This window comes from Oncorhynchus keta, chromosome 17 (assembly GCF_023373465.1).
Source record: "Oncorhynchus keta strain PuntledgeMale-10-30-2019 chromosome 17, Oket_V2, whole genome shotgun sequence".
Lineage (NCBI taxonomy): Eukaryota > Metazoa > Chordata > Actinopteri > Salmoniformes > Salmonidae > Oncorhynchus > Oncorhynchus keta.
This window is the reverse complement of record NC_068437.1, coordinates 48,639,073-48,649,674: the sequence shown is the minus strand read 5'-3', so window position 1 is coordinate 48,649,674 and position 10,602 is coordinate 48,639,073. Positions and strand designations below refer to the sequence as shown.

The following is a 10,602-nucleotide window of genomic DNA, read 5'->3' as shown; positions in this document are numbered from 1 at the left end:
CTGGGTAAATCTCTTAAGAGCTTTCCACCCCTGGATTGTGCAACATTTGCCCATTATTCTTTTTAAAATTATTTTAGCTCTGTCAAATTGGTTGTTGATCATTGCTAGGCAACCATTTTCATGTATTGCCATAGATTTTCAAGCAGATTTAAGTAAAAAATGTAACTCGGACAATAAGGAACTTTCACTTCTTGGTAAGCAACTCCAGTTTGGATATAGCTTTGTGTTTTAAGTTATTGGCCTGCTGAAAGGTGAATTCATCTCCCAGTGTCTGGTGGAAAGCAGACTGAACCAGGCCTGGGCTTAGCTCCATTTCATTTTATTTTTTATCCTGAAAAACTCCCCAGTCCTTAACGATTACAAGCATATCCATAACATGAAGCAGCCACCGGTATCCTTGAAAAATGGAACATGGTAGTCAGTAATGTGTTGGAGAAAATACAATACAAACATAACAATTTAATAAAAAAGGACAAAAAGTTGCTTTGCAAGCAAGGATGCATGTTTTGGAATATTTGGAATATTTGTATTCTGTACAGGTTTCCTTCTTTTCACTCTAAATAGGGTAGTACAGTAAGCAAATTGGAGTGGGTCTAGGGTGTCAGGTAGGGTGGAGGTGATATGGTCCTTGACTAGTCTCTCAAAGCACTTCATGATGACGGAAGTGAGTGCTACGGGGCGGTAGTCGTTTAGCTCAGTTACCTTAGCTTTCTTGGGAACAGGAACAATGGTGGCCCTCTTGAAGCATGTTGGAACAGCAGACTGGTATAGGGATTGATTGAATATGTCCGTAAACACACCGGCCAGCTGGTCTGCGCATGCTCTGAGGGCGCGGCTGGGGATGCCGTCTGGGCCTGCAGCCTTGCGAGGGTTAACACGTTTAAATGTCTTACTCACCTCGGCTGCAGTGAAGGAGAGACCGCATGTTTTCGTTGCAGGCCGTGTCAGTGGCACTGTATTGTCCTCAAAGCGGGCAAAAAAGTTATTTAGTCTGCCTGGGAGCAAGACATCCTGGTCCGTGACTGGGCTGGATTTCTTCCTGTAGTCCGTGATTGACTGTAGACCCTGCCACATGCCTCTTGTGTCTGAGCCGTTGAATTGAGATTCTACTTTGTCTCTGACAATTTGGCCATTAGTTGGCAAGGCAATAATAGGCCGGGGGCCTCAATGAAAAGATGGGACAGTGTGTTAGAAATGCCGGGGCCGATTACTGGTCGAGGGCAAAAGGGCAGGTGCTCAGCCAACCCTTAGACCCCTATATGTGCACGTGTCTGCTTTTAAACAACATTCCTCCCCTTTGCTGCAAGAACATATTTTGGCGTATGAAGTTGAAATTCAACATTTTAACACTGTAATGGAGTATCCTTATTCTGAATTATGTCTGTTAGTGTGAAAGAGGACAATTAATAGTCCATTTGTAATTTAGTTATGGTTTATTGATCAAATTGTGAAATGTATCAATGAGTAAAACGGACTCCTTGCAAGCCTGATAATTATGCCAGGCATGACGCTCTCTAGATAAGGTACTCTGTTTATTTTAGACAAGCCTTCTCCACAGAAAAGTTCATATTTAAATTAGATCATTTAGATCATTATAATTCAATAATATAATAATTCCAATAAATGTTTACCCAGTGGCATCCTGAGGCATTGACAGATCACAAGAGAAGAAAAACAACTCTCAATACACAGAGTCACTAATCACTAACCTTGATTCTCCCACCTGTGACTATATCAGAGGGTTGGTTACCGTGGCAGAAAAAATACACATTTCTGTTGCATAACATAAATAAATACCTAAATAAACATCTATTTGAGTGGTCTTTTATTTTGAAAACTCCTTTTGAAAACGCACAGTTAACTGCTAAAATGAAGGAAACACTTCAGTAAATGAGGGATACAAAGTATATTGAAACCAGGTGCTTCCACACAGGTGTGGTTCCTAAGTTCGTTTAGTAATTAACATCCCATCATGCTTAGGCTCATGCATAAAAATGCCCAGTTGCCCATTATTTTGACTACCATAGCTAGAAGAGATATCAGTGACTTTGAAAGAAGGGTCTCAAAGGAGTATAAGGGGTTTAAAGGGTGTTGGTGTGAATCTCAGTCACCAGATCTCAACCAAATTGAGCTCTTATGGGAGATTCTAGAGCTGGTCATGAGACAGCGGTTTCCACCCCCATCAACAAAACACCAAATTATGGAATTTCTTGTGGAAGAATTGTGTTGCATCCCTCCAATAGAGTTGTAGAAACTTGTAGAATCTACACCAAGGCGTATTGAAACAGTTTTGGCGGTTCATGGTGGCCCAACGCCCTATTAAGACGCTTTACGTTGTTGTTTCATTGATTTTGCTGGTTACCTGTAAATGTGTGATGAAAGTGTTATGAAGGGGAAGGGGGAACATAGTCAGTTGCCCAACTGAATGCATTCTACCGAAATGTCTCTTCTGCATTTAACCCAACCCCTCTGGTTTAATCAAGTGTTATTGATGCCTAATGTATCCCCCCTTTAAATAAAGTGTTACCCATTGTTTTAAAAAAAAGTTATTTTGTTTTTAAGTTATTGATTCTATTTACATTGCCGAAAATGTGGCATCAAAGTAATTTCCTCAATGGGTTACGTCAGGGTTGAGCATGTCGGAGAACTCGGGAACAGCGATGATTCACTCATTCTGCATTCAAACAAACAGGTAAAGGTTGATCTGGTGAATTTGGCCATCAGTTGGCCAGGCAATAACGGGACGGGGGCCTCAGTAAAAATATGGGACAGTGAGTTAGAAATGCTGGGGTTGATTACTGGTCGAGGGCAAAAGGCAGGTGCTCAGCCATCCCTAGACCTCTAGATGTGCACGTGTCTGCTTTTAAACTGTAAGAAAGTATTTTGGCATATAAAGTTAAAATTCAATATTTTAACACTGTAACGGAGTATCCTTATTCTGAATTATGTCTGTTTGTGTTACAGAAGACCCTTAATAGTCAATTGTTCATTAAGTTCCTTTGATTTCAGTTTATTAATCATATTATGAAATGAATCAAATGTACAATGAGTAAAACTGGCTGCTTGCAAGCGTGATAATTATGCCAGGCAGGACTTGCTTTAGGTCAAGTACTCTGTTTACTTCAGACACGCCTTCTCCCGGATATCATCACAGAAAAGTTATTTATTCAATAAGATAATTCACTTAATAATAATTCCAGGGAACGTTTACCCAGTGGCATCCTGAGGCATTGACAGAATACAAACAACTCTCAATACACACAGTCACCACGCCAGGGTTTAACATGTACTTGCAGGAATAAAGGTACTGCATTGTACTTAAAGGGGTACAAACCCTTGTTGCTGTAGTGCAGCGTTTACCAAACTAGGGTTCTTGACCCCATGTGGGGTTGCCAGATTGAACATGGGGTCGTGAGATAAACTTGCTCTTGGTTTATAGAACCTGGGTCAGTAACCGGTAGCCGCTAGATGTGTGTAATAAACCAAGCTGTTTCTGTTTTCTTCCTACAAATGGGGTCATATCTTTTGAATGGTTTAAGTGGATAATATTATCAGCGCATCACTGAAAGATAAGACTCTCGGGAACACATATGTGTTTTCTCTTCCCCTCTTCAATGCCCACAAGCCTCCTTAGAACAGAATGGACAAGACAAGGCACTAAATCAGACTGGAGGGAGAATGTTATTTTCAACACAAAAAATCATACAAATCATTGCCTGATGATCTTCTGACCTGCCCAATACCTTTCTGATGTATTTCAGTCACTTCAAACCAACCTTCCTTCAGATTCAATTACAGTCAAAAGTACTGTCAGACTGATTTGTAATAGACTGTCATATCATCGCCCCAGTTAATATTGGTCGTTGATTACATCGCTTTTTTTACATGTTGAAGTTGCACATTTTTTTTTAATCAAATGGGGTTGCGGGCCAAAAAAGACTTGGGAACCCCTACTGTAGCTGTCCCCTATAAGGTACGTTCATTGTACCATTATTTATAGGTGAATATTTATACCCTATAAGGCCCTACAAGGTCTATAGTACCATTAGTTATAGGTGAATATTTGTACCCTTGCAGGTTTGTCAAACCAGCACCTTAATCATTACCCCAAGAGGCCTGTATTAGTGATGGGTTTGCGATTGAACTGCTCCTTTTGAATATATATTTTGGTGAATGTCAGGAACTGAATCGAATGGATGAAAGAGATTTGGCTCCCTGATTTGCATACCTCTACTATTGCTTTTTGAGCCGCAAACAACAATTCTCTGCAATTCAGTTCAGAATCATTCTCTGAAGATGTTGAATTCTCACCACAGAAACACTGAATATTGGGGAGAGTGTTTCATTCTGGGCCACGCTCATTTTTGCAGTGCGTAAAAAAACATTTCACGACATTCAAACATTCAACACATAATGGTAGGCTACTTTTTTAGACTTTACATCGGAGATTTGCAATTTTTTCATGATTCTCTGTCAGTTTTTAAACATTTTGAGCAAAGAGCCATGTGGGAGCCAAATGAACAGCTCTTTTACGCGAATGGAGCTAAATTATACGGCTCACCGAGAATAGTTTTTGCTCAGCACTTTAATGTCAAATGCTATTATGTAAGCCTTTTTAAATACTTCAGAACAGTTAGCAGACATGCTCACACACTAATTAACATATCCATAGATGACTTAAACTGGTACAACACTTCCTTTTGCAGGTTGCCAAAAATAACTAACTGAAAGCCACTGCCCCACTTGGCCACACTGCCAATGATTCTACCTTCACATAAAACATAATAGGTACAAACATGTACCATAATACTAGATTATTTGCACATGTACCCTAAAAGATACCGAACCTCTAAAGGTACATTATGTGTAATTTGACATTTTTATACCTCAGGGAACAATACTGTACCCTAACCGTACCCATTCTCTGAGAGTGTAGGAAAACTTGTGGTACAGAGAGGGTTCTTATTCTGCATTCAAACAAACAGGTCAAGGATCATCTGGTGAATTTGGCTATCGTCTGTGGTGGTTCTTATTAAAAGGCCTGGAGGGCTGATCACCATGCAGTGGCCTTAAGGCCTTAAGTCGGCATGTGACACGTTTTCCTTCACAGCTGTTTCAGGGAAGCAAACAGAGTTAATACAAACCAACCCTCCTCCGCTCTTGAAGAAGGTGTCTCTGAAAAACCTATTTAAAGGAGGGATAGGTAGAAGTTAGGACACAGAGAGAACCCAGTGAAGTTCTTTGAAGATCTCTGAAGAAGTGAAGCTACAACTGAAGATTTCAGAAGGTGAGATTTCAACAGTTATTAATTTAAAACTGTACCTGTCTGCATTCCAATTGGTACCCTAATCCCTATTTAGTGCACTGTGGGCTATGGTCAAAAGGAGTGCACTACAAAGGGAATATGGTGCCATTTAGGAAGCATACATATTCCTGTGTGCGTGGCTATTCTCTTGTATGTGGTTGAAGGAATGATACCTGGTATTCCTTAGCATAGCGTTTCCCAAACTCGGTCCAAAATGTGCACCGCGGGACCGAGTTGGGGAAATGTTGCCTAAGGAGTTCCACACCCAACACAGTTTTTCCATAACCTCTCCTCCAGTTCCCCCAGTTCCATTTATTGGATGTATTCCAGTACAAGCACAGCTGACAAATGGTCAACTAATCACCACGCCCTTCATTAATTGAATCTGATGTGATAGCAGTGGAATACATCAGCTAAGTGGAATGGCTGGGAGTAATCGAGGAGAGGCTAGGGAAACTGCATTCACCTACTCTGAAGTACTCACTGAATTTGTCTTAATGGCTTCTCTCTCTCACTGTATTTGTCTGTCTCTCTGTCTGTCTTTGTGACGCTCTCTCGCTCACTCTCTCTCTCTCAGAAGACTATATCAATGGCGATGTTGACCATCCTTCTGCTTCTCAGCGCTGCCATTGTTCTGGGCGAGGCCTTTGATCTACGTGCCACAAGTAAGAGGGAATCCATTTTACACTTTACATTATGAATTCATTCATTCTGTATTTTTTATGTTTTAACAGAGGTGTGTGTGTGTGTGTGTGTGTGTGTGTGTGTGTGTGTGTGTGTGTGTGTGTGTGTGTGTGTGTGTGTGTGTGTGTGTGTGTGTGTGTGTGTGTGTGTGTGTGTGTGTGTGTGTGTGTGTGTGTGTGTGTGTGTGTGTGTGTGCGTGACTGACTGACCTTCAAGTAATATTGAATAGTTATTTATTATGCAAGGTGATTTGTAGATCAGCCAGTATCCTCTCACCTTTAAAGTCAACTGCAATGTGGAACGTGCACTGTGTCCCCTCCTTACAGAGGTTGGGGTGGAGGAGGAACAGCAGGAGGCAGGAGCAGCAGAGAGTGATCATCCATGCCCCAGTGGTTGGACCAAATACGGATCACTTTGCTTTTTGTTTGTCAACACTGCAATGACATGGACCCAAGCTGAGGTATATCATTCTTACCCACTACTGTGAATTAAAGTAGAAGTTCAATTGAAATCAACTCGCTTATTTGTTTTGACGTTATTGTGAGTCCAGAAGACAAATTCTCACAGACCTACTGACTAATACCTACATTATGAAATGTCTTTGTCCTTGTCCGCCACTTTCTCTAGAGCTACTGTGTGTCCCATCAAGCAAACCTGGCCTCTGTGCACAACTGTGGGGACGACTATAATTTACAGCAATTGGTGTTGAAAAACACCGGCCAACATCAAACTATCTGGATTGGAGGAGTTGATGCTGTTCAGGTAGAGTATACTCACAGATGAATAGGATATTTGCTCATCAATATCTCAAGGGTCACTTGTGAAGTCAGATCTAGGTTTGAACGATCTTATAGATGTACTCCCCCCAAAAATTCCCACTTCAGTATTCACTGGCACACTATTATAATAATAATAATAATAACAATGACGAAAGTAACAATAATACAAAACTCATTAAGTATTTATGGTTGTGAAATAGTAGTATTAGGGGAACCGATGGCAGTAGTAATAGTAGTAGTGGTGGTAGGGGTAGTGATGGCAGTAGCAAGGGTAGAGGTAGTAATAGTTGCGGTAGGGGTAGTGACGGCAGTAGTAATAATAGTAATGGTAGTAGTAGTGGTAGTGACGGCAGTAGTAATAGTAGTAATGGTAGTAGTGGTGGTAGTGACGGCAGTAGTAATAGTAGTAATGGTAGTAGTAGTGGTAGTGACGGCAGTAGTAATAGTAGTAATGGTCGTAGTGGTGGTAGTGACGGCAGTAGTAATAGTAGTAATGGTAGTAGTAGTGGTAGTGACGGCAGTAGTAATAGTAGTAATGGTAGTAGTGGTGGTAGTGACGGCAGTAGTAATAGTAGTAATGGTAGTAGTAGTAATAGTAGTAGTAGTGGTAGGGGTAGTGACGGCAGTAGTAATGGTAGTAGTAGTAGTAGTGGTAGTGGTAGTAGTAGTAGTAGTAGTAGTAGTAGTGGTAGTGACGGCAGTAATAGTAGTAGTAGTTGTAGTGGTAGTGACGGCAGTAGTAATGGTAGTAGTAGTAGTAGTAGTAGTGGTAGTAGTAGTAGTAGTAGTAGTAGTGGTAGTGACGGCAGTAATAGTAGTAGTAGTTGTAGTGGTAGTGACGGCAGTAGTAATGGTAGTAGTAGTAATAATAGTAGTAGTGGGAGGTAGTGACGGCAGTAGTAGTGGTAGTAGTAGTAGTAGTAGTAGTAGTGGTAGTGACGGCAGTAATAGTAGTAGTAGTTGTAGTGGTCGTGACGGCAGTAGTAATGGTAGTAGTAGTAATAGTAGTGGTAGGGGTAGTAATAGTAGTAGTAGTGGTAGGGATAGTGACGGCAGTAGGAATGGTAGTAGTGGTGGGGTAGTGAATTCAGTAGTGATAGTAGTAGTAGTAATAGTAGTAGTAGTGGTACAAAGTGTAGTTAACATGGGCTAGCAGCCCTGTGGAACGCTATCGACACCTTGTAGAGTAATGCCCTGACGAATTGAGGCTGATCAGAGGCCAAAAGGGGGCGCAACTCAATATTAGGAAGGTATTCCTAATGTTTTATACACTCAGTGAATAATAAGTATCAACACGTTTTTTTCAAGCAAGAGTACCAGTGCCAGTCTACATATTTTAAATTTGTTTTGTGTTGGTAGCTTTTGGCACTACAGGTGGTGCAGGAAAGAAAATAAGTATGTTTCAGCAAACACACCTACTACAATAATACCAATAATAATCCTAAAAATATTTATAATGATAATATGGGATTTCTTTGAAACTGAGACCTTACTTCTTCCCCACAGGAACAACATTGGTTCTGGAGTGACGGCTCCAAATTTGATTACAAGAACTGGGAGCAAGGAGAGCCCAATAATTATGGTGGCAGGGAGCACTGTGTTGAAATGAACTATGGAGGTACAGTTAGCCCACTATCATTCACTGATCCATTCATCAAATGTAACTTCTAAATTGTACATTTAACAAAGAAATCTGGCACACACACAGACAATGATATTCTTGTGTCTATATCTGAGTTGGTTTAAGAGTTCATTTCTGTTCCGTGTTTGCTCTGAAGGTGACAAAAAGTGGAACGATTTAAACTGTGGAGAGAAATTGCCCTCGGTGTGCGCACTGAAAACCTGTTAAATCAAGCAAAACATCAACTCAACTGAAAAAGAAACGTCTTTCCATAGTGTCAGCATCCTAACTGAACACACAAGTCAAATACTTTTTAAATGATTTGTTTCGGTAAAATTAACATTTTAGTTACTTGTTGTGCATAAATGTTGAGTAATGATTCTGTGGTTTGTTGTCAATAAAACTGGTGTACACATTATTTTCTCTCATGAGTCATTATTAACCATGAATGATACTGCCATAATTGTCAAATCCTTTGAAAGGTTTCCAAAAGGTACAGTCTAAGATCTGGGAGTCTGTTCAATGGTCATTTCAATTATTGATTCTTGAAGAATATAATTCATAAATTCTTCTCTTTTAAGACCACAAATTTGCATTACTCCACAAACAACATGAACGTAAACAAACAGTGTATGTACCTTTAAAAATAAGTTCAAAACTATGACATCCCTTCCCTGTATAAAAAGTAGTGGTTCAGCCATTTTGTTTTTTGTCGAATCCCAGAATGTAGCTTTACACTTCCAAACTCTCACTGGGTATAGGCATGTGTGAGTACAATATGTGCTTGTTATAGCCAAATGTATTAGTCTTGTATGGTGTGGTACTCCCAGTGTGACAGAGCCATGCAGCTTGGGTGCCACAGGTTGGCAAAGTGAAAAAAGGGCAAACCACAACCAAAAATAAATACATCAAACTTAATTAACTGCTCCTTTAGAAAAATGATTTATGTTCAACATTGGCCAACATTTTCTGAAAAAAAAAACACTTAATCATCACACATTGCACATTGCAGGCTAAGCTAGTTTCACAGATGAAAGCGAGTTTGTTGAAAGTATAATTTACTCGAACCACAACTGGGGTGGGCTATGTCAGCATTATGAAGCATCCGTTTAGAACGTCTTCACACCACCATTATGAAGCATCCGTTTAGAACGTAAACGTTCCACCTAGCCACCACATTCAGTAGCGTTTTTGGGGAATCCCATCACCTGCACTTTAGGAGTGCAGGTTAGGAGTGGAAGCCTTTTCTGTTAGTTGAAGTCGTTTGGGATAGCTGTGTGGATTCCGTCTATTACTCCGTTCGTATTTGGGAACCCATTGATGGAAAAGAAACCCCTCTTGAATTTAACCTGTTGTACGATGGTATATGGAAATTGAATGTTACAGTTCATCTTACTGATGATTGCACCCAAAACATTGGCTTATTGAGGGATGTGAGATGGTGATCGCCAAGCTCCCACTGAAAAGTACCCGTTGCCAAAAACCTTATGGTGGATAGCACTTTGATGTGCAGCGGAAAGTGTTTGCTTTTCTAAAGTAGATCTTAAATCCTCGCAAAGATCACACGTGATTGGTTTTTGGAAACTACAGTATATCTGATGAGCCAATCTGTACTTTCTGCAAAAAAGTCCCACCTGTCTCTAAAAACACACTCTCTGCAGAATGCAGCCTGTGCTAAATCTTCCAACGGGGCAAGATCAGCCATCTCTCATTTGAATTTTCCCATTATATTAGTATTTTATAGTATTTCAACAATGGTTTCACTTTCACACATGCCTCTAATGTAACACAATACTGTACTTTATGTGGATTATCTGAGGACGTGGAAACCAGCCAGTATATTTTACAATAGTTATATTTTGTTTATTTTTAGTCCCATCCAGCTCCACTTAACGCCTCCAATCTATCTGTCACAGTCGTTGTACGGAGAAGACCAAGGCGCAGCGTGATATGTTACTTTTAATAAAGACTGAGACTAAACAAACGTGAAGTTATAATATAACTGTGCATACACAGGCAACTAGACATAAACAATAACCCACAAAATACCCAGAAGAAGATGGCTGCCTAAATATGGTTCCCAATCAGAGGCAACGATAAACAGCTGCCTCTAATTGAGAACCAATCTAGGCAACCATAGACCTACATAAACACCTAGACAGTACAAAAACACATACATCACCCATGTCACACCCTGACCTAACCAAAACAAT

General features: G+C 40.3%; 1 protein-coding gene across 1 annotated transcript; it reads left to right on the top strand.

The window, feature by feature from the left end:
- Positions 1-5,154: 5,154 nt before the first annotated feature.
- Positions 5,155-8,807, top strand: LOC118396062 (ladderlectin-like). The gene is made up of 6 exons (XM_052467070.1): positions 5,155-5,287; positions 5,883-5,970; positions 6,316-6,449; positions 6,617-6,751; positions 8,275-8,386; positions 8,547-8,807. The coding sequence occupies exons 2-6, from the start codon at positions 5,895-5,897 to the stop codon at positions 8,615-8,617; spliced, it is 528 nt and encodes a 175-aa protein (XP_052323030.1). The 5' UTR covers positions 5,155-5,287; positions 5,883-5,894; the 3' UTR covers positions 8,618-8,807.
- The last annotated feature ends 1,795 nt before the right edge of the window (positions 8,808-10,602 follow it).